The sequence below is a fragment of the Monodon monoceros genome, unplaced genomic scaffold (assembly GCF_005190385.1).
Source record: "Monodon monoceros isolate NGI ecotype Baffin Bay Population unplaced genomic scaffold, NGI_Narwhal_1 Super_Scaffold_22, whole genome shotgun sequence".
NCBI lineage: Eukaryota > Metazoa > Chordata > Mammalia > Artiodactyla > Monodontidae > Monodon > Monodon monoceros.
In genome coordinates, this window is record NW_021703779.1 from 103400269 (window position 1) to 103425309 (window position 25041).

At 42.1% G+C, this 25041-nt stretch overlaps 1 protein-coding gene across 9 annotated transcripts in view; it reads right to left on the reverse strand.

Moving 5' to 3' along the window:
* Nucleotides 1-25041, reverse strand: part of THOC2 (THO complex 2) — a 169318-nt gene that overhangs the window by 100064 nt on the left and 44213 nt on the right. For 7 of the 9 annotated variants that reach the window (XM_029240287.1, XM_029240282.1, XM_029240279.1 and 4 more), the window contains exon 1: nt 752-835. The exons of 1 other annotated variant lie outside the window; for it this stretch is intronic. In XM_029240287.1, the coding sequence (XP_029096120.1) occupies nt 752-822 (71 nt within the window). In that variant the 5' untranslated portion in view covers nt 823-835. Of the gene's footprint in view, nt 1-751; nt 847-25041 lie in introns of those variants that run through there. One more of the 9 variants, XM_029240286.1, reaches the window with a different exon arrangement.

Sequence of the window (25041 nt, forward strand, 5' to 3'; positions counted from 1 at the left end):
GCCAAAATTAGTTGTAGTCCCAGGACAAAATGGGGTTTAGGAACATTTAATGACGAAAGTTGATTCCAACCCGAAACGGCTCTAAGGTGAAAAGACGGAGCAAAGAAATGCCGGTAGGTCTTCGGGGAAAGCGGCAATCCTTGCTACACTTCGCCCACGGGCAGCGGCGCCGCGTGAGGCCGGGACAGTCCGAGAGACAGCTCCCGAGAGGACGAGAGGTGCCAAGCGGGGTTCTTCCCGAAGCCCCGGGCTTCGCGGCGGCGGGCGGAGAGGAGGGGAGGGAGTCCGGGACGGTTCGGACTTCGGGCAGAGGAGGCGCCGGGCTCCAAACTGCGGAGTCGAACGGGTGCAGAGTAAAGAAATGGGACAGACTGAAACTCCGAACCCTCCCGGCGCGGCCCCGTGAAGAGAAAGGAGCCAAGTGAGCTCAAGCGATGAGGGGGACAAAAAGAGACGGAACGAAAGCGCAGGGACCCGTAGGGACAAAACGGGAGTTCCGCTAAGAGGCTAAAAAAGACAACCTCCGGCGGGCAGCGGGGCTTTCTGGGAAGCCGGGAAAGGCAGGAGGTCGGCGGCGACTACCAGCACCTCTCATCCCCGAGTTCGAAACTCCTAGACAACCATCCACACCCGCCACCCGGATGGGGGAGGGGACACCTCTTCCCCACCACCACCTCCCCACAAATATGAGAGCAAGGCTGACGCCCGAGCCCAGCCCGGCCGTGCGCCCGCCTCCAGCCCGTACACTCACAATTCGCCTCTCCCTGATTTCTCCCAGTTCTTTATCCACTCTACGGGAACCAAGACAGTCGCGGCCGCCATCTTCCCCTCACTAGTAGCAGAAACCCGGATGTGTAGCACGCGAGCGAGGGGTCAAAGGGGAGCACCGCCCACGAGGAATGCCGGGAGCCGCGAGTTCGGTTTTCGATTTCCCGCCCCACTTTCCACCCCACCCTGCGGAAGCCCGAGGCCCTGTTGCCAACCAGGTGGCTGGGACCCGTGGGTCCCATCGCAGAGTGACTACGCTGGCCGGGCCCTCTGCAAACCTTGCCCCCCCCCTTCCCTTTAGAACAGGAAAAATGCCATCCCCAGGCCAACTCGTAGCCTTTATCTTCTTCCGTAGCATCTACTCCAGACCACTAATTCAAAATTGTGTTTTTTAAAGCACCTAATATGTGCTAGACACTGGGGACAGAGAAATAATAAGCCATGATGCCTACCCTCAACGAGCTCAGTCCGTGGGGAAGACAAACATATAAGCAGATCAATTACAATACACCCCGCTGAGATCAAAGAAATTAATTGGGGAAGAGGCAGCCGATTACTATGTGCCAGGCATTCTGCTAATCCGAAGGATACTATCTTAGGAGAAAGATAAATCGGCCCTGGGAAACGCTTGCAACCATCAGGGCTGACAGCTACTGTGTCTGCGGCTGTCATTGTAACCTTAGGCAAAACTAGAGGGCGCAAGTACGAAGAGAAACGAGTTGTTTACACTACATAGTCTGAAAGTATCTCCCGACGAGATAACTTCGTATTTCAAAGGGCGAAATAGAAACTTTACGGTCGGAAAACATGGCCGACACCCTCCTAACTCTGATGAATATAAGCATCCTTATGTATTAAACAAATGGGCGTCATATGCCTCCTGATGAGGTGCTAAGAAAAACACTAACCAATTTTGTAGTATTCATCATGCCAAAATTCGCATAACCTGAATTTAATCACGAGGGAACATCAGACAAGCCCATATTAAGGGACAGTCTACAAAATTACTGGCTTGCACTCTTCAAAATCATCAAGGTCACTAAAGACAAAGAGAGATTGAGGAACTCTTCCAGATTAATGAAAACAACAGAACAACTGATCCCCAGCCAGAAAAAAAAAACAAATTTTTTTATTTTGCTGAAAAGGGCATTCTTGGGACAGTTGACCAAATTTGAATATCTGTAGATTAAGTAATAATATTGTATCAATGTTAATTACTTGAGTTTAATACTCGTTTTGTGGTTATGTGAAAGTCCTTATTTAAGAAAATATGAAGTATTTAGAGATAATGGTGAACCATGTTGCAACTTTAAAATATTTCAGAAAAAAACGATAGGATGATGAGGCAAATGTAAAATATTAACATTTTAGGAATCTGGGTGAAGGACTGACAGATTCTCTGTTCTATTTGTGCAACTTTTCAAAATAAAGAGGTTTTAAAAATACATGTTTGGCTGAAAATTTACAAAATACAGACAAATGAAATGAAGAAATCCTACCACACATATATTAATGTATGAACTTTAGAACTAATATCTAAATTTGGCAAGTTTTACCAAATGGACTAGGTTTATTTGCATTGAAAAACTGTTCAGGGGATGGGCTGTATTTAGAATCAGTTGGGGAAAATGCTACATTGTTTATGATTGTTTTTCATCAGCTATATCTAGTCTAATGTCCTGTCTGATTCTGAAATTCTAAAGCCACCCATTAGAAAATATACACCATTCAGTTTCAGTGACATCTCAAAAAAAATCTTTTGCCACTTCAAGGAGGTTCAGAGATATGAGTTCCCTCTGATCTTTTCATTTTTCTTATTATGAAATATTTTTAAAGTGAACAGAATGGTATAGCGAATCTTCATTGTACCATCATCCTCCCTAAAGAGTTTGAAATCATTGTTACAGGATGGCCTCTGTGATACAAGAACTATCCTGATGCTTATGTATACTTCACTGTATAATCTACAGCAGTGAGCACTATCCACATTTGGGATCAGATAATTCTTTGCAGAAGGCAGGGGGAATCCAGTGCACTGTAGGATGTTTAGCAACATCCCTAGCCTGGACCCACTAGATGTCGGTAGCACCTCCCACACCAGTTGTTACAACAGTATCTCCAGACATTGCTAAATGCCTCCTGGAGTGTAAAATAGCCCCCTGTTGAGAGCTAGTGAGCTATAATATTCTGCTGTATTGTGGCTTACCTTGCCACTGTATCACAGTGATTTCTTCTTCCAAACACTGAACTGTGTGCATTATGCATGCTACTCAGTATGCCACAAATGTGGTATGACCTGACTGCAGTGATGCCCTTTGAGGCCTTGCTCTTCCCCTCTCCCAGAGCCTGCAGAACTATTTTTACATGGTATGATAACTCCTTTAGGAATTGCTCACAGCTAATTGCTTTTTGCTCCATAAGATTGCAAAGCTATCATATCTTTCGCATCCTTGTTGGCTTGCCTTTTCTTTGCTATCAGCGTCTGGTATTGTCTCAGCAGCTGGGGGTACTGTTCCCTGATGATTTCACTGGCTCACAGGTACCAAAGGACTAGGCAGGGACTGAGGTCTGTGGTGAAGGCTAGGGATTGGGTAGTTTCAATATTGACAGCCTGATGCATGGAGTGATTGGTTGATTCTAGGTAATTGTAAGGTCAAGCAATCTTTTTATTATCTCAGTGACAACAGATAATGGGACCAAGAAGGAAGCACATAATAGCAAAACAAGACAAAATAAATAAAATACATAATGAATGCGAAAGCCGTACACTTTGTGGGACTGTCCCGTGAATGCTGAGTATTGGTAATGGGTTTTTATTAACCAAAGACTTAGTTATGTTAAATATACATATTAAATTTCTAGGATAACCACTACAGATATATAAGGATATTATATATCTTCCAAACTATCTGAGGGGGAAAAAAATTGAAAGAGAAAGAGGAAAAAAATCAATCCCCAAAAGGCAAGAAAAGTAGGGAAATTTTTTGGAAAAGTGGAACAGAGAGAATAGAGGAAGAAGTTTAAACCTACCAATTTAAATTTAAATATATCAAAAATTGCATAAAATGTAAATGAACTAAATGCTCCAGTTAAAAGTAAAGATTATCAGTCTGGGTTTAAAGAAGGCTAGCTATTTTTAAGAGACATCTCTAAAACACAGGGACACAGAAAGTTTGAAAGTAAAAACAATGGGGAAAATACACCAGGCAAATACTAAGGTCAACAAAAATTAAGCTGTTATAGCTAGATTAATATCAGGCAAACTAGACTTTACGGGGGAAAAAATTACCAAATTTAAAGATGGTTACTATATATTGATAAAAATTTCAATTCACCAAGAAAATGTAACCATTCTAATCTTGAATGTAATCAACCACTTTGAAATATATGAAGCATGTAACAGAACTACAAAGAGAAATAGACAAATCCACTACCACAGTGAGTCTTTAATTCATCTCTCCTAGATATTGATAGATGAAACAGACAAAAAAGAATCTGTAAAGATGTAGAAAATTTGAACATCAAATGAACAAGTTTGATCTAGTAGATATACATAGAACGCTGTACCTAGCAACTGGAAAATAAATATCCTTTATAATAACACATGAATGGGGCACCATGTACAGATTGCACACTGATCAAAAGCACCTAGCCAGAGGGACAAGTAGGGATCAAAAATTTATCCCATGCTCCACTTGCCAGACCACATGCTCAGGTGTGCTGCTGTATCCACCTGGAAGAAAGGGCACAGTTTCCTAATTCACATAAAGGCAATGTGTCATCGAGTGGTGGTCCAGCACACGGAACGTTTATGAAAGTTAAACATATACTAGATTTAAAAAAGCAAATGACAACAAATTTTAAATAATTCGTCTCATATAGTTCACATTTACTGACCACAATGCAATTAAATTGGAAATCAATAACAAAAAGATAAAGAAAACCCCTATGTTTGAAAATGTAAAAACATACTTTGAAGTAAATCACAGGTCAAGGAAAAAAGTCATACTAAAAATTAGAAAATATTTAGAACAGAGCAATAATGAAAATATTACATATCAAAACTAATGAAAAAATGATGCATTGCAGCTAAAGTGGTATTTAGAAAGAAATTTATGCTCTTCAACCTTTGTATTATTAAAGAAACAAGACTGGAAATTAAAAAGCTAAGCATCTAATTTAAGAAGTTCCAAAAAACAATACAGAATAAATGAAAGAAAGCAGAAATAATGACATTTTTAAATAGAAAATATTAATCAAAAGAAACTATCCAAAAGAAAATCAATAGAACCCAAAATTGTTTGGTTGAAAAGTCTAATAAGACTGACAAACCTCTGGCAAGACTGATTATAAATAAAAGAGAGAGAGGTACATATAAACAAATATTAGGGATTGTATCAGTTGGGCTCATGACAGGAGACAGATGACATACTCATAGGGGATAATTAAAGAGAGTTTAATAAAGGAACCATGCACAGGAGTGTGGGCAGGATTAAGGAAAACCAAAAATGGATGGTGAAGCACCTCAGGGCCAGCGATACTGAGAGACATTAGCAGCCCTAAGCCTGAGGAGGCAAGCGGAGGGAGTGGTTCCCAAAAACTAAGGAAATAAGGAAAAATGAAATAATAAGGAAAGGAACATTCAACAGGAACCGTGGCCTTCTGTAGAAGAATAACTGCCAACTCACATCCCAGCAGGGAGGAGGCTGGGGAATAAATGCCCTGACCTTTCTCTCCTTTTACCATTTTATCTCCTGCTGACACCTCCCATTGGCTGATGACTACTGCAAGCCATAATTCAAGGGAGCCTGGAAAATGCAGTTAGTATGGGTCAGGGGACAGAGCAGGATGGAGAAGGATAGAAAGTGGGTTTTGAAAGGGAAAATAGAATTTCCGGCACTGACCATTTCTTTTGCCCCTCCACACCACTCTTGCCCTTTGTCCAGATGAAAAACCCATGCCCTCAAAAGAAATGTACAAAGCCCCATCAGCTACTGTATCAGTGCAGGGTGATGTCGATTCATTCATACTCCTACATGAAATCTAAAATATTAGCCACCACCAGTGCTCTGCATATAAAGTAGAAGAGAAAACATAGCTGCTGTAGCCCCTGCTTCTGTGGCTGGAAGCAAGCTGTAAGTTGATAATCATAGCCTCCTTTTTCTGCCACCCACTCCATGTTTCCCTTGCCCTCCGTCAGCATCTCAGTAGGACAGGATACATTACCTGGTGGAGTGACCTAAACCTTCATCTCCACAGGATCTGAATTCTTATAATCTTAGCTTGACTGAGTTACCAGTTTTCATTGGCCAAGGGAGTGATACGAGGCACTCCAGTGAAGCCCCTAGGTTCTAGACATAGTCATCCTTGCCTCCGTTGTGTAGCAGCGACCTAATTTGCCTTTGGTAATCAGGATAGACCACCCTGGTCTATAAAGTGACCCCCTGTCTGCCTGTTAGTTCAAAAACACGAGGAACACAAAATGGCCAGAGAGCAGTATCAACTTCTAAAACATAGGAATCCTGGTGGAAGCAATTCTCCCTTGGGCATTAGAACCTCTTAACCCACTGAGTCCAAGATGTAGGGATGGGAAGCAAATATTTCTCCAGTGAGAGGGGTCATTCCCACCTCTACCTCTTGAATCCTGGACCCATACCTTCTGGCTACAAGGGAGATGATGTGATATATTGGCCACTGGTTTGAAGCATATACTAGGTTCTATAGGACACTACCCCAAACTTGCAAGCTGTGGTGCCATAACTAAGCCTTCAGCAGGAAATTTCATCACTCTATCAAGCCAGTGGTTTCTGGGTGATGGGACACGTGATAAGACCAATGAATTCCATAGAGATGAGCCTATCGCCACACTTCCTTTATGCTAAACTGAGTTCCTTTGTTGGAAGCAACTTAGGTGGGATACTATGGTGATGAATCAGGCATCCTGTGAGTCCGCATGGTGGTGCTGGCAGAAGCACTGCAAGCATGAAAAGTAAATCCATATTCAGAATATGCCTCTATTCCTGTGAAGACACTGGCTTTTTCCTCAGTGATGGAAGGGGTTCAGTGTAACCAATCTGCCAACAGATGACTATCTGGTCCTCCTGGGGAATGGTGCCAGGTTGGTGCCTCAGTGTTTGGTCTGCTGATAAGCAGGTTGCCAATTCAAAGTGGTGCTAGACACATCAGCATTGGTGAGGGAAGACCCTCTACATATCCCCCATCCCAGCTGCCATGGCCATTTTGTACATGGGCCAACTAAGCCAGCACTAGGGCAGCTGAAGGAAGAGGCTAACATCAACAGAATAGTTCATCTTATCCACCAACCTCTTTACTAGGCCTACCTGTCACAAATTTCGACCTTTTTCTTTCCACACGCTTCACCATCCAGCCAATTCGTTAGCCTCTGCCCTTGAATCAATCCGCACCAGTTTATTAGGGCATTTCTCTCTCCACCAAATAGACAATCAGATGTAGTACTTGGGAGGATTTTCCTTTACCTCTGTTTTTAGGGGCCATCTCTGAGTAGTGCTGTCAGACAACTGTGTCCCACCTCTGCCAGGTGCCAGCCTACCATGGAGACCCATGTATAAACCCTTGGACCTACATTTTCTTGTTCTGCTAAATGATCATAGAGAACTCTCCTTGAGGCCGTATGTGAGGGCTGATGGAGAGGCAACTATGCAGTCGGAGCAAACACCATGAGCGTCTGAGCCACTTCCTCATTCACTTTACTTTTACCTGCTAGGATCTGATTTCATACACAATTTCCATTTAACAGTGGAATGCTGCGGCACATGACTATGTGATGATTGAGTGAATTAGAAAACACACAGTTCATAATGGGCAATTCAAGTCACATAGTCTCTTGGTGTCCTATGGTCAGGAATTCAATGACTACCAGGGCCTAGTAGCAATCTAGACATTACCTTTCAAATGGAGAATAATTGTCAAGTAGGGAAAGCATGGCCTTACTTAGACACCCTAAGGGTCTATGCTGTACCACTTCTAGAACAGAGAGCTTCCAGAACATATCTGCCACAAACTCCTCCAAAACCGTTGGGTCTGCAGAGTCCTAAGGCCCAGGTAACAGGACAGCATGCACTGAAACCTGGATCTGCTGCAGTAGCTTTTCTTGCTTCAGATCCCACTCGAAATTGGCAGTCTTACAGGTTGCTCAGTAAATGGGTCAGAGCAGCATGCCCAAATATGGTATACGTTGCCTCTGAAGTCCAAAGGGGTCCACCAAGTATTGGTTTCCTTCTTTGTAGTGGGTTGTACAAGGAAAAAACAACTTATCTCCTTAGAAGAGAGAGCCTGACATTGCCTGGATCACTGGACCCCTAAAAATGTCATCCATGTAGCAGGCCCATGAAATTTCATGGGGGTTATCTCCTATCCTCTGGCCATAAGGCATCTAGGGTGCTTGATTCTTACTGCCCCTCAGATTCGTTAGCATAATGCCATCAATGTAATGGACCAGCATTATGTCTGTGGGATAAAAAGACAACCAACTTCCTTCTGGAGAAGATTATGACAGAAAACAGCATAGTTTGAGATAGCCCTGAGGTAAGAGTGAGAGCAAACTATGTCTGATTATCTCTACTGATAATATTTGCTAAGGCAACAAGTGCCAGAAGCTGTGTTGATGTGCTCCAGTAAAAATACCATAGTGGGAAACACAGTTGTGATTGGTGCCGCTACCTGATTAAATTAACAATAACCCAGCATCCCACAAAACGTATATGGCTTTTCCCACAGGCCAAACAGGCAAGTTATACAGGGGCATGTGGTTGGAATCATCACACTTCCAATTTTCAAGTCCTTGGTGGTGGCTCTAGTCTTTTCAGTTGTACCAGGAATTCAGTATTGCTTTCGTTTACTTTCTTAGCAGTAGGGGTGAAAGGAGGGGAAAGTACACTTCCAGGGGATGCTACTTGACCCTTCCTATCATAAAGCCCTCCCTCCATGGATCAGCAGGTCAGAAAAAATGTGTGGTAATTCTGCTGAGATTCCCACTGAAACGAGCTCAGACCAAGACTTAATTTATCACCCATCTCCATATGTCCCCACTCTGGAGATGGACCACAGTAGCATACTGGGCCTCCAAGAATTAGCCTGAAATCAGAGCCAGAATCTGATAACCTTCAGAAGATTCTGGATATTTCCTTTTCCCTGGTCATGGTCCCAGTCTGAGGAAGGACTTGGAAGATGTGCAGATTACATCAGTGACAGCATAGCAGCAGGGTCCTTTCTCAAAGAGATCTGGCCTCCCCCTTAATCAAGGGGCTCCAGATCTGTGAACTGGCTTAGTAGATCTGGGAACATAGTAAGAGTTAAGGAGTCTGCAAAATTTCTGCCCATCAGAACTAGAACTTTTTGGACTTCCCGGGTGGAGCAAGGGTTAAGAATCCATCTGCCAAGGCAGGGGACATGGGTTTGAGCCCTGGTCCGGGAAGATCCCACATGCCGCGGATCAACTAAGCCCGTGCACCACAACTACTGAGCCTGCACTCTAGAACCGGAGAGCCACAACTACTGAGCCTCCATGCCACAACTACTGAAGCCCATGCGACTAGAGCCCATGCTCCGCAACAAGAGAAGCCACCGCATTGAGAGCCCGCACACCGCAACGAAGAGTAGCCCCTGTTCGCCTCAACTAGAGAAAGCCTGCGAGCAGCAATGAAGACCCAACACAGCCAAAAATAAATATATTTTTTAAAAAAACTAGAATTTTTTTTTGCTTCTATAGGTCACATCTATTTCATCCCTAGAGAAATCCATAAACAATCATCCACTCCAACAGATGAATGTCAAAACACTCTGACAACATTCTATCCTTGTGCTTTATTGTGTTAATTGCACCCACCTTAGTTCTGCCTGTTAAGTGCCATGACTTGCACTCTACCACTTAGACACTATTATTCCTACAGAAATCAGGGAGCCCAGTTCCACTGAAGCATCTCTCGCCATCATCTCTGACCTACAGAGGATATTCCACGGAGCCAGTGCTCCTCTCATCAATGTATACCTTGAGGCTCAGTGTAGAGTGTCCTCCCAGTAGGGTGACCAACTTGTCCCAATTTTCCTGGGACTGTCACGGTTTTAAAACTGAAAATCCAGGACTTCCCCAGCGGTCCAGTGATTAAGACTTCACGCTTCCAATGCAGGGGACACGGGCTCGATCCCTGGTCGGAGAACTAAGATCCCACATGTCATGTGGCACAGCCAAAAAAAAACCCTGAAAATCCTACAACCCAGAAAACTCTACTGCATAGTCCTCCTATGAGTGTAGTCGGTGGTAGGCAAGGCACAGATCAGGTCACCCGTAATAGATACGCTTCAACATTCCCTTCTCCTTGGGCATTACAGGCTATACTAAAATCTAACGATTCTTATGGGAGTGCAGGCAATGAAGTGTTGTGCGAGTTGGTCCTAAAGAGAATCAGCGTTCCTTGTGAGGCAAACACCCCAGTGGAAATCACAAAAAGGTTTTTATGCAGAGGAAGGCTGGTACTGTTAGACAAGGAAGAGAGGACTGCTTCCACTGGCAAGGAAAGTTCAAGGGGACTTGGAGTCTGCATTTTTCTCAGCTTCATCTGTTTATACTCAAATATTTCCATCCAATGTGTTAGGCTCCTGTTCTTTCCCCAGGAGTGCCAGTAACTTAGCCTCGGAGTCCTAGCAAGGCTGTAACTTTAATTGATGCTATAGCTCTCCAACATTTATAATCAGTCCCTGAGTATGATCTTCATATCCGTCCTGCAGCTCCAGGAGAATAAAGACTACTTTAATGGTGGCATTGGGCTCTTTCATTTTCCACTATGATCTGAGTTGTGCATTCAAGGCTTTTCATTTGTGCTCTTTTCTGTGTAAGCTCTCTATGAGCATCAGAAGCAGTTAGCCCTAGCCACATCCATTGCAGTCATCATTGTCACCATGGGGACTAAGTGCTCTAGCCACTTGATTTCCGAAAGCTTTGCCCTCCACTTGTATTTCATTTCAAGCCACCGTGGGTGATAATTTGAGTAATCATCATTCAGTGCATGCCACGCATTACAAGTGCCCTATTTCTCTCTAGAAAAGAAGTTGTCACAGATTGCATTCTTTAGGAGGCAGAAGCTGAAACCGAGTTAGGCGTGCAAACGGTTTACTGGAGAGTGAAACCTGTACGGGAAATGAGGAGGCAGTAGAATTAGGCAGAGGCAGTATAGGCAGGCAAGGCAAACCCAAATGCAGAGTATGTATTGAGTCCATTAAGGACAACTCACTGTCGCCTCCAAGGTGGAAGGGGTCCAATGTAATTAACTTGCCATAAGGTGGCTGGCCAGTGTCCCCTCAGTCACTGGTATCATATAAAGAGCTCACCGTTGTTCTCTGCCATTGGCTTCTTGGGCACTCAGCGGTGGCAGTTTAACTTTTTTTTTTTTTTTTTAGTTTTGAAAAACGTTTTATTCAAGAATTACATAATTTCAAATATCTTCCAAAATACAGTTTCCTAGATTGCTACAAAAGAAAGCAAATTCAATAAGAAATTTAAATCATTAAATATGTTTCACTAGTATATACATATGAATGCCAAGCAATTAATATTTAGCCCTGGAATGCGTACCATGTCTTTCGTTTTTCCTTATTAAAGGCTCAATCCAGCACTTTGTATAGGTTATGTACAACAGGCAAAGTTCGGTGTTCATAGGAGTTTCACATTAGCTGCCTCAATTTATAGCTGTGATAGCTTGTCCACAGGGGTGTCAAATTTGAGGTCTGTAGGAAACAGATCTGGGGCCCGAGGATAGATTAGTCTGTAGGACTGTCTGACTGTAACATCAGCAACACCAGCAACATCTCCAATTTCTTTTTGGGTCCTTTTCTCAGCTGATGCCTGTGAGGCCATGTAAATGGCGGCTGCTGCCACAGATATCGGGCTCCTTCCAGGAACCAAGTCCAACTCCACAGCTTTACGGGCTATATGTGTAGCTGCCATCTGTACTTGTTTACGAAGACAAAGGTTGGAACAAAACCTGAACACGAAGTCCCCAGTTGTAATCAAATTCACACTGGTTTCTAAAGCTTTCAAAATAAGTTTAAAACATCGAGCAGTTTCTTGGCCTTGGAGAGGTGAAGCCCACACTGCTGGGCCCAGGCATAGTCTCCCTCCCTGGTGGCATAACCATCTATTAATGGGCCCATTGCACAAGTACTGAGTGGCTAAGGAGAAAGGTTGGCTTATCTACCTGGCTGGGGACTTTTTTGTTTTCTGGGTTTGCGTTTTGTTTTATTTTTTTTGGGTTTTGTTTTCTTTTATTGAAATATAGTTGATGTATCCACCTGGCTATTTTTTAATATCTTCTGCAACGAATGCTCTTTGGCAGATATGAAAGTGAGACACAAATATTTGTGCACTTTGAGCCCACTCCCAGCGGTCCACCTATGTATCTCTTTTGCAGACTTCCTTGCCATTGGTATTCCAGCATTGTTCCTTCTATGCCGCCAATGAGCCAAGATACCTGCCACTTCTCAGGATTCACTGTATGTCCATATATCAGGCTTCACCTTCCTCCATACAAAGTGAACGACCACGGTATTGCCCACTGGAATGATTCCCCTTTAGCAGATAGAAAAAAGGGCAAGAGAAATGGGCAAGCATTTTACAGAGGTGGCAAGATGAATGTAGAGAGATGCAAACTAATGTGATATTATATATACATTATGCCACCAGATTACCAACAATTCAAATTTCAGCGTCCGTGTATGACCTTTTATTGGGATACAGCCACGCTCGTTCATTTACATATTGTCTATGGCTGATTTCACACTACAATGGCAGAGTTGTGTAGCTGCCTTAGTCTGTATGGCCTGTGAAGCCAAAAATACTTACTGTCAGCTCCTTTTCTAGACAGTAAAGTTTAAGAAAAATTTGAGTTAAATTTAAGGTAAGTTAAACACAGAATTTCAACATTCCTATCTCATTTAGACATCCTTCTACCTGGAAAAGATATCTAGAAGAGAGCTGGGGGGATGCTGAATAAAAAACAAAACCAAAGTCAGTGGTTTTCAAACTTTAGTAGGCATCACAATCCCCTGGAGGGCTTGTTAAAAACACAGACTGCTGCGCCCTGCTCCAGGGTTCCCGATTCAGTAGGTCTGGGGTGAGGTTTGAGAATCTGCATTTCTAGCAAGTTCCAGGTGATGGTGATGTTGCTGGTCTGGAGACCACACTTTGAGAATCACTGCCCTAAGAGTTAGAAGTGGTTACTAAGCTGAGGTACTTCAGCAACTCGCTTCAGAATCACCTAGATCTCTGGCTTCATGGGGCTTACATTTGAGTGGAGAAGTGATATAATAAACAAACAGATAATGTCATATAAAATAAAGCAGAGCAAAGGCATGGAGAGTGATGGGGCATGCTATTTAAGACAGGGTGGTCAAGTCCAGCCTCTTTAAGAAGATAACCTTAATGAAGAAGAGACCTTAATGAAAGGAGAGAGCAAGCTATTAATATGTAAATATTAATGTTAATTCATATTAATATGTTAATATGTGAGGGAAGAGTATTCCAGGCAGAAAGAACAGTCGGTGCAAAGACCATGAGGCGTGAATGTGCTTGGTGTGTGTTCCTGGAAAAATTCAAAGCCAAGAATTTGACTCTGTTCTTTGTGATTCTTTGTGTTCTTCCTTCCCCAGGGCAATAAGCTTCAGTTTAGTCTCTATCACACAAACAGGGTCATACAGTACATGCTGTTCTGCAACTTACGTTTTCCCATAATGATAAATCATGAACATTCTTTCATGTCACTACATTTAAGATCAGCCTCATTGTTTATAAAGGATGAATATTCCATTGTAGAAATGCACCAGGGATTTACTTTTCAAAGATCAAAGATTTGTAGTATAACCATTTTTCTATAGATGAATACATAGATTGTTTCCAGTTCTTGGCTATGACCAAAAAATGCTGTAGTGTGCTTTTTCATATGTATGTGTGTGTGTGTGTGTGTGTGTGTCTACATGTCTGTGTACTTGTCCATGCATTTCTTTATGCACTAAAAATTTAGTGAGCTGGTACTATGTGTTAGGTATTGTGTTATATGCTGAAAATACAACGATGAACAAAACCCATGGTTCTTGCTCTCATGGAATATAAGGTCTACTAGGGGAGAAAATCATACAATAAATATGTAATTACAAACTGTAAGAAGTGTTAGCAAGGTAGGGCAGACGCTGTTGTTCAGCTAACCCAACTCCCACTCCAGCCAGAATTTTGGCCAATGAGCCAAAGTGGGCTATGGTAAGCAAATGATGGCCGTCCCCCCATGCACACCGCGTCCTAATCCCCAGAACCTGTGAATATGTTAGGTTACATGGCAAAGGGGAATTAAGTTTGCAGACGGAATTAAGCTTGCTAATCAGTTGACCTTAAAATAGGGAGCCTATGCTGGGTTATCCAGGTGGGCCCAACGTAATCACAAAGATCCTTAAATATGGAAGACCAAGGGCCAGGGTCAGAGAAAGAGATATGATGACAAAAGCGGAAGTCAGAGTGATGTGATCGCTGGCTGTGAAGATGACAGGGGGCCCACCAGCCCAGGAATACGAGCATCCTCTAGAAGCTGGAAAAGGCAAGAAAACAGACACTCCCCCTAGAGCCTCCAGAAGGAATGCAATCTTGCCAACACTGCTTTTTAGCCTAGTGAGACCCATTCCAGACTTCTGACATCCAGAACTGTAAGATAACAAACGTGTGTTGTTTTAAGCCACTGAATTTGCAGAGACGTGTTATAGCCATCACAGTAAACCAATGTGCAGCTTCTTTCCTGATACAGGCCTTGTCCCTTCCTATTCTTCCTTAGACTTGCCTTGAATGTTGAGCTGTAAAAGTCATCTAGTGACATTGAGGGAAAGGCCAAGAGAACTGCAAAGCCATCAGCCCTGACTCTGTTGGGCTGCTGAATAAATAAATGCCAGCAGCCCCTAACTTCCCACCTTCTTTCTATGAGAAAAATAAAGTTAGATATTCTGTTACATGTGGACAAAAGCATCCCTGAGTGACAAGCAGGTAAAAATAGAAGGAGCTGTGAGAGAATGTCACAGAGACCTAACCTGAGCATGAAAGGTGTGTGCAGTGGAATTTTTTTTTTCTGTTCAACATCCAATTGATTGGATGGAGGGGAAATCCCCAGTGTGTACAGCATTGGTGGACTGCAGTACCAAACCTCCCACTTCAAAGTCTAAAGGAGGAAATCTTCCACCTCCCTGCCCCTTGGCATCCAGTGCACAGAGGAACATGCTCACCATAACCAGAAAAAGGATACAAGTGTATATAAAGAAAAGGTTAACACCCTGTGTTGATGCCCCTCCCAGTATCCCCTGGGCACTCATTGTTTCCATCTAGGCCAATGACTTCTTACTGCAAACACCTGCGACTCTCTGCCTAAGGACTTTCTTGCCACAGGAGGGTGCTTAGCCAGTGTACACAGCAGGTCAGAAGTAGCAGGGAGTTAAAGCCCATAGGAGCAACCCTCAATCCATGATGGACATGAGTGGAGAAAAAATATCCCAGCTTCCTGTTCCCTGGGTGGAAAACTCTGAGGCATGTTCTATTTAGTCTTCCTGAGGTCCCCATGGAATCCAGTCCCAGGTGCCCACAGCACTAACCTGTTCATTAACAGACCTCCTATTGTTTTCCACGTCTTCCCTATCTCACTTCCCCACTCCCCTCCATAGCTTCCTGGGATTATCTTCTAAATATCTTGCTCTCAAATACTTCTCTCAGGCTCTGTTTCGCCCAAAGTAAGACAGTTGGTACAGAAGTAGTCCTTTGAAGTAGACCTTCAGGATGGGATTCTGGAGTTGGATCACTTGTAGAACATATGAACACAAAGACCTCATTACTGGTGCTGGTAATCCCTCGTATATAGTCAGGCCACTCAAGATGGCTGTTCTCCTTCCTGTCTATATGGGCCGAGAACAAGAACGATACAAATATTTTACTGTTATGTGGTAAGCACAGGTTGATTTTATAAATGTTAGATTTAAACTATTACCTGTCATTTCATAATTTCTGAAAAATGCTACCAAGTTTTCAAGTGATGGGAATCCCATTTAGATCAGAACAAAGACAATTTTATATCAAACCTTTAGCCTCCTGAATTTTGTCCACTGAGAGACCTGAGAGCAGGGGTTGGCAAATCAGGCATGGCTTGTGGGCCAAATGTGGTGCACCACCTATTTTTGTATAGCCTGTGAGCTAAGAGTGTTTTTTACATTTTCAGATGGTTGTAAAAGGTCAAAAGAAGCATACAAGTTCGTGAAGTGTGAAAATTATTGAACTTCAAATTTCATTGTCTATAAATAGAATTTTATTCAAAATTTTAAAATTTATGTCACACTCATTTAAAATAAATTTTAAAATTTATTTTAAAATTTTATGGCACATAGTCACACTCATTTGTTATGGTTGCTTTTGTGCAGAGTTGAATAGCTCTGAGAGAGGCTCTAAGGCCCTGAAAGCCTAAAATATTCACTGTCTGGCCCTACACAAAAAAGTTGGCCAATCTCTACCTGATGAAACTAATGTCTGATTTACATTTTCTTCCCTAAATCTGATTACTTTGATGAGTATTTCCCAGTTGCTCTGCTGCTCTTCCAAATTGATTCTTACCTTGTTGCATTTCGCATTTTTAAATATCTGCCATTTTCACAAGCTTATAAAACTTCCTACTATATCCATTTTGGAGCAATGTTTTGTTATTTTCTATAGCTCTGTCTAGAGCTCATTTTCACCTTGACTGATGGTTTGATTACTAAAATTAAGTCACTCGTAGTAAGAATTCTAAAAAAACAAAAAGAAAAGAAAGATGGCTGTTCTCTCACTCTCTGTACATCCCCTGCCTGACCAGTGCCTGCTTCACCTACACCCTACTCACGTGACTGACCTTCCTAAGTACTTGCACCAGGCCCCAGCTAGTGATTGCTCTTATCAAAGGGGAGGTAAGGGGTGTGCCCCTCTGCTGTTTACCCTGGTAACTAATGAGCCCACCTGACTTCAATTCCCCTATAACAGGCAATCTCTTCCTCCCCTGGAGCGAAGACTGCTGCCATGTCCTGCCCACCATGCACCATACATGACGGTGGGGTGTTGCTCCAGGACCTTGCTTCAGACATGTAAGCTCCCCCACCCATTAAACAATTGATGTCTCTGTTGCTGACTCCGGGCTCTTTCTTCCGTCTTGAAGCTGGGCAAGCACAGTCCTTGTAGGCCTGTGGGGTGCAGCCCAACACCTGGCATATTGTACTGAATAGAATCACAATTGGCGAGACCGTCACCTATGCTGGATTGTGATAGGGTACAAATGGAAGGAAATGCACTGGTTTGTACAATAGCTCTAGCACTTGAAAGATGGAAACTTTTTAAGAATCAGGGAGTTGGTTTGCTATTGTTAATAGCCTTAGAAACCTTAAAAGAAGCAAATGATAGGTCTGGTCAGCCAACTATTAAATTGAGGAACAGTATGGGAGCCGAAGGCCTTCATAGGAACTTTTATCTTTTTTTGTCTCTTCCAGAAAAGGGCAGTCTGGGCTAAAAATCAGGCCCAGATTTGATTGTGAGGGTGGTAGAATTACACGGAAGGATGATGCTTGTTTTCCTCAAGATCTGCTCTCACCTTAGCACATTTCTTCTATAGACAAATAGCTAGGGACAATTCTTAGCATGACTGAAGCAGGGAAATATTGTTTCTGCTATGAGAGAAAAGAGACTATTCACTTGGTGAATATGTACTTGTAGGAATCAGGAGAATACACCTGGGAATGGATCTGGAGGGTACTGGACCAGGGAGGAATTTAAACCTGGATATGGGAGAGTTTACTGATATTGGAACACTCTCCCATAACTCAGGATTAACATCCTGGCAAGGACACCTGGAGCCAGTCCTCGTATGCTGCTGGAATGGCTCCTTGAAACTTGGAAACAACAAAGCCTATATAGTAAATGAAGTGGAGTTGTTGGAACTGCCTTGACAGGGTACTGAGAGAAGGGCCAAAAGCTCATAGAGGTGGACAAACTAGAATGGCTTTATTATGTAAGACCAGAAAACATACCAGTTGACAATGTCCCCTGGGAGGGCCCAGAGGACACTTCTTTTGTTAAGGCAGTAAGAAATGTTACTGGCATTGTTGAAGAACTCCATGGTGGCTGTCTTCTATGGGTCAGGGTTCATGATAGGGTAGATTGCTATGTAATTAGGCTCCTTGGTGTCAGTGAGGATGATAGGAATCTAGAATAGCAGAGGCCAGGTGGCAGCAGTTAACTATCAGAATCAAGATGAGTGTAATAACTATAATGGACAGCAAACCTGGAATGGCAAAGGTGGGGCTTTAACCTGTAGCGGTCTGTAGAGATGACTAATAAACTGTGGCATTCCTAGGAACAATATAGATGGCAAGCTGTATTACTTCACTACGATTACCATAACAAAATATCACAGACATAGTAACTTAAACAATGGTCATTTACTTTCTCATAGTTCTAGAGGCTAGAGTCCAAGATCAAGTTATTGGCAGGGTCAGTTTCTTCTGAGGCCTCTCTCCTTGGCTTGCAGATGGCTGCCTTCTCACTGTGTCCTTACATGGTCACGCCTCAGTCTGTGTATTATCTGTGTCCTAATTTCTTCTTCTTATAAGGACCCCACTTATATTGGATTTGAGCCTACTCAAATGGTAAATGACCTCATTTTACCTTAATTACCTCTTTAAAGGCTCTATCTCCAAATATGTCACCTTCTGAGGTACTGTGGGTTAGGACTTCAACATGTGAATTTTGCAGGGTTACAATTCAGCCCCCAGCAGAACTCAACAAGGGTATTGCCTATAAAACTGAAAAATAAAAATAAACCAAAAATAGTTGCGCTACACTGATGTCAGTTACCACAATGGAAAAATCATGTTCCTTTGTCTAATTTCCATCCCCAAGCAGGTTGTCAGACCCAGAGCTGATCAACTGAAGAAAAGACCAGGTCCCCTTGAGGAGAGACCCTGCAATACCACAGCAAATATATACAGTTATGATTCCAGCAATTCTGCCTCAACAAGACCTAGGCCATTTATCAGTGTGACTATATAGTGGGGAAAGAGGAATAACCATACTTTGGGGATACTGCTACCAGGGAACCCAAAGTACCATCATGGGACCCCCTGTTAGAGCAGAATGTACAGAGGCTTGGTAGGAAGTGCAGTCCTGGTCCAAGTCTCACAGTGAATCCAATAGATCCACATCCATTCTGTGGTCATTTCTCTGGTCCCTGAGTGTGTTATTGGAAGAGACATATTCAGCAGTTAGAAGAACCCTCAAATTATTCCCTCACATAACAAGTAAAAGCCATTATAATACAAATGGCTAAGTGGAAGCTTCTGAAACTCCCTCACCCAGCCAAAATAAGTAATGATGCCACATCCTGACTAAAGTGGCAGGGAGTAGTCCCAGGTTCCTCATCTCCTGCCCAGGTAAGACAACTCTGAGGTGTGCTCCACAGTCACCTAGAAATCCCCAGTCGGACTGAACAACAGGTGCCCACAGCCATACTTGCTCACTCTGTACCCTGCGTTGGTTTCCATCCTTCCCTGCCCCACTTTTCTATTTCCCTACCAATGCTTCCTAGGATCACCTCCCAAATAGACTATTTGCAATCAAATCCTTACCTCAAGGTCTAATTCTGGGAAAACCCAACCAAAGGTATCTTCTTTCTGGACTCTGTTTATACTAAAAAATATACATATAGAGGGTTTTTGTTGTCATTATTGATGGTTGTTACCCAAAAAAAGATCATGCCATACGCACTATTCTTCAATAATCTTTTTTCATTTTATGTTGCTTTATGGAAATTCTTCCAGGCCAATAAACTGTATATCTAATTAATATTTTAATAGCTGTGTCATATCCCATAGTATAGATATACCATTCTCCTATTGCTAAACATTCAGGTAGTTTCCAGATTTGTCTCCACAAACAATGCTACCAAGAGCATTCTTGGACTTTTAACTTAATGAACCAGTATTTCTATTTATATACGATAGACTCAGAAATTAAGGATTGCTAGGTCAAAACGTATGTATATTTTTGCTTCTAAAATCTACCTCCAGATTTCTCTCTGAAAGGGTTCCAGTAACTCAATTCCCACCAGGAAAGTTGAGAGTGACCTTTTCCCCATTCCTTGATGGCATACAATGTTGTTACTCCTTTAATTTTTAAATCTAAAGGAGGAAAACAGTATCTCATTGTTACTGTAATTGTTTTCATCACCACTAGGGAGGCTAAACATCTTTTCATTCGTTGGCCGTTTAGATTTTCTCTTCATGAATTGTTTATTCATATCTTTTGCCCATTTTTTTCAATCAGGCTTTTATAAGAACTCTTGGTGTATTATGAATATCACTCCTACATATATGTGTTGCAAATACTTTTTCCAAGTCTAAAATGTGTCATTTGACTTTATGTTGTTTAGAAACATAAAAACTTAAAAAAATAAAAAAATAAACTATACAGGGCTTGCCTGGTGGCGCAGGGGTTAAGAATCCACCTACCAATGCAGGAACACGGGTTCAAGCCCTGGTCCGGGAAGATCCCACATGCCGTGGAGCAACTAAGCCCATGCGCCACAGCTACGGAGCCTGTGCTCTAGAGCCCGCGAGCCACAACTACTGAAGCCCGCACACCTAGAGCCGGTGCTCCGCAACAAAGAGAAGCCACCGCAATGAGGAGCCCGTGCTCCGCAACGAACAGTAGCCCCTGCTAGCCGCAACTAGAGAAAGCCTGCACGCAGCAACGAAGAACCAACTCAGCAAAAAATAAATAAATCCATACATACATAAAAGAGGGCAGCCTTTAAAAACAAAAACAGGAGCCCTATGACATATGACTACTAAATATAATGTGGTATCCTGGATGGGATCCTGGAAGAGAAAAAGGATGTTAGGGTAAAACCAAGGAAATCTGAATAAAGTGAACTTTAGTTAATGAAAATATATGATATTCCTTTATTAATTGTGAACAAGTTATGGCAAATATACCATCCACACTACTGTAATATGTTAACAACAGAAACTGGGTGAGAGGTATATGGAAACTATACTACCTTTGCAATTGTTTTATAAACCTAAAATTGTTTTAAAAATAAGTTTATTTTTAAAAAAACTGTTCATCCATGTGAATTATATTTTTATATGGTATGATATAGGGGCATGGCTCTATTTTCTTTCATGTGGATAGCCAATTGTGCCAACATCTATTTATCAAATCATTGAATTAAAGTGCTGCTTTCTTATCTGTCAGTTTACTATGCGTATTTGGATTTTGTTTCTGGACAATTATACTTCTCTGATCTATTTTTTATTCCTGCACTGATGCTGTACTCTTTTGATATGGAGATTTTACGGTACTTTTAATATCTGGTAAAATATGTTTGCAACTAGTATCACAAAGGACAAATTTCCATAGTATATAGTTACAATAAAATCAATAAGAAAATGAATAACCCAGTAGAATAATGAGTAAACAATATGAGCATACAGTTCATAAAACCATAAATACAAATGACCCTTAAACCTGTGAAAGCATGTTCAAACTCAGTCATAATTAGAAAAGTACAAAATGAAACCACACTGAAATACCCTTTTCACCTCACAGATAACAAAGACCAAAAAGTTTAATAAAATGCTATTTTTGTGAGAGTTCAGGGAAACAGTTTCATGCATTGTTGGTGGGAGTACAAATTGATACAAGTTTATAGTTTGGGAATATCTATAAGAATTTAAAATGTACATGTTGTTTGACTCAGAAATTCTATGTGCAGAAACATACCTTACATAGACTTGGAAATATACAAATTGTATATACAGTGTTATTCATTGAAACATTGTAGTAATAGGGGACTAGTTAAACAATGGTATAGCCATAAAGTGAAATTCTATATACACAAAGGAACAAGAAGCAAGCTCTTTGCGTACGTCTCATTAAGACTAAGTAATATGAAGAGCAACGTGTATAAAATGTGTAAAAAAATGATTCAAATATCTCTGAAAATATATGGGAGAAACTGGTGATCTAAATTGCCTATGTGGCTGAGGGGAGGGGTGGAAGGGAGCTTTATCACTGCATGCCTCTTGGTAACTTTTGAATTTGAACCATATGAATATTTAACTCATTTAAAAGAATAAATAAAATATCGACTTTTATAATAATTTATTTTAATTATTATATAATTACTATTATATATAATTATTTTATCCATTTCAATGAAACTTTATAGGGATTAATATTTGAATTATATTCATCATTTGGGGAAGATTAATGTTCTTATGATATTGTGCCATTCCATTTGTTCAGATCTTATTTTATGTTGTTCAATAAGAAGTTATAATGTCTTTCATATAAGTCCTGTACATTTTCTCTTCCCTTCATTCCTAGGTACTTCAAATTTTTGTCAGTGTTGGGAATGAAATAGTTTCCCATTGTTATTTCTAGCTGGTTATTGACAACATAAAGAAATACTATTGGTTGCTGCTTATTTTCATATAGCTAACCACCTTGCCAAAAACCTGTATTACTTCTGATAGTTTTTGTAAAACAATTAAGTTTTCTATGAATATAATTTTTTAAATAGCATAATTTGCCTTTTTACTCTCTCTCTTTTTTTTTTTTTTTTTTTTGCGGTACACGGGCCTCTCACTGTTGTGGCTTCTCCCGTTGCGGAGCACAGGCTCCGGACGCGCAGGCTCAGCGGCCATGGCTCACGGGCCCAGCCGCTCCGCGGCACGTGGGATCTTTTCAGAACGGGGCACGAACCCGTGTCCCCTGCATCGGCAGGCGGACTCTCAACCACTGCGCCACCAGGGAAGCCCTTTTTTCTCTTTTTTAATAAATTTATTTGTTTATTTATTATATTTTTGGCTGCAGTAGGTCTTCGTTGCTGCGCGCAGGCTTTCTCTAGTTGCGGCGAGCAGGGGCTGCTCTTAGTTGTGGTGCGTGGGTTTCTCATTGTCGTGGCTTCTCTTGTTGCGGAGCACGGGCTCTAGGCGCGCAAGCTTCAGTAGTTGTGGCTCGCGGGCTCTAGAGCACAGGCTCAGTAGTTGTCGCACATGGGCTTAGTTGCTCCGTGGCATGTGGGATCGTCCCAGACCAGGGCTCGAACCTGTGTCCCCTGCATTGGCAGGTGGATTCTTAAACACTCTGCCACGAGGGAAGTCCCTAAGTAGTTTCTTTTTAATTTCTATTTTACTTTGAATATTTATTAGGAATGGCTGCTGAATTTTTAAATGCCTTTTCAGTTTCTATTGACACAATACTATGGGTTTTCTTTTTTAATCGTTTCATGTCATGAATTATTGTTGAATCATTGTTGAATCATTTTTGCATTTGTGAAATAAACCCTACTTGGTCACAGTGTGTTATTCTTTTGCCACACTGCTAGATTCTGTTTATTATTTTATTTGGAATTTCTAAGTGTATATTTTGTACAAATATTATATTTTAATATCATATTACCATATGTAAGGCTATGCTAGCTTTTCAAAATGAATTTGGGATCTTTCCATCTTTTCTGTGATCTGAGGGCTGCTGCCAGTCCCTGAACTGTTTGTTACCAATCCATAATGAGATAAGTACAGAAACTTGAGAGGATTTAGAAACCTTTATAGAAATTTGACATCGCTGTGACATCCAAGCAGTGATCAGTGGACTCATCAATGAATAATGCATTCAGTTTTTGTAATTATTTTTTGTCCCTATGTTAAATTTGTTTTGATTATATTTATCGAAATGTAAAATGTAGTTTATTTTTGAGGAATCTTAAAAGTTGGGCATGCCTTACTTATTATTTCTTTTTCTAGTTATTGTTATTGAATTCTACAAAAGTATATATCCGCAATAATTGTAACTTTTTAAAAAACTGGTATTTCATTCAGATATTTTGAAAAACACTGGTCTAGAATGGACGAAATAACATGAGAATTATTTATTTTTTAAAGGTTAGCTAGAACTTAGTTGTAAAGCCAAATGAACCTGCTGACTTTCTATTCTCTTCTATAGTCAATGCTTTCTTCGTGTTTTCTATTTCTTGCGTTAATTTTGGTAGTTTATGGTTTGCCAGGAAATCAACCATTCCTTTGATATATTCACATTCGATACTCTCTTAAAAATCTTTTAATATCCTATATATCTGTGTGCTTTTTTGGTCTACTTTATCATTACTAACATTTTACCCCCCTTCCTCCCTCCCGTCCTCCTTTTCTTCCTTCGTACCTTAGTCTGGCTAGCCAGGAGTTTTATTGTTTCTTTCCAAAAAAAAAAAAAAACGGCTTTGGGGAGCCGGCGCTGGGCGGGCGCGGAGCCCGGGGACAGGGTCACTCGGAGCTGAGGGAAGGGGGCGGCGGGGGCGGCTCGGTGGAATTAGCCCGGCCAAGGAGAGGCGGTAACTCCGAGGACCCGAACTAGGGTTTTCCGGGTTTGGTGAAGCCGCGGCAAGCCCCATCTTCCGGCGTCGCCGCCCCGGATGCTATCTCCTCCTCCTTTGTCGCCGCCTCCTCCTTCTCCCCGGCCGGGCTCGCGGTGCCTGGTCCCTCCTGATGCCGCTCCTGCCGCCGCCGCCGCCTCTGGGTTCCTCCCCCTGCACCATATGTCCCACCAAGTGATGCGGCGGTACACAATGGTACGCAGCCAGCCGTAGGCCCTCAGCTGAATGCACAGCTAGAAGGTTGGCTTTCACAGGGCTGGTCAACAAAAAGACACAGACGTAGAGAATGGACCTGAGGACACGGGGAGGTGGAAGGTTAAGCTGGGACGAAGTGAGAGAGTGGCATGGACATATATACACTACCAAACGTAGGGTGGATAGCTAGTGGGAAGCAGGCACATGGCACAGGGAGATCAGCTAGGTGGTTTGTGACCACCTACAGGGGTGGGATAGGGAGGGTGGGAGGGAGGGAGACGCAAGAGGGAAGACATATGGGGACATATGTGTATGTATAACCAATTCACTTTGTTATAAAGCAGAAACTAGCACACCGTTGTAAAGCAATTATACTCCAATAAAGATGTAAATAAATAAAATAGTGCAGATTGAAAACCAAACAAACAAAAAGACACGCTGGAGCCATTATCACACCCTGCTCAGCATAACTTACTGCGGGTTTTGTTGCTGCCCGGGCTTATGGCTTTCCCATCACATGCCCCTCTGTCTCTGCACTTTTCAGTGTGGATAGATACAGGACAACTCTGTATGACCT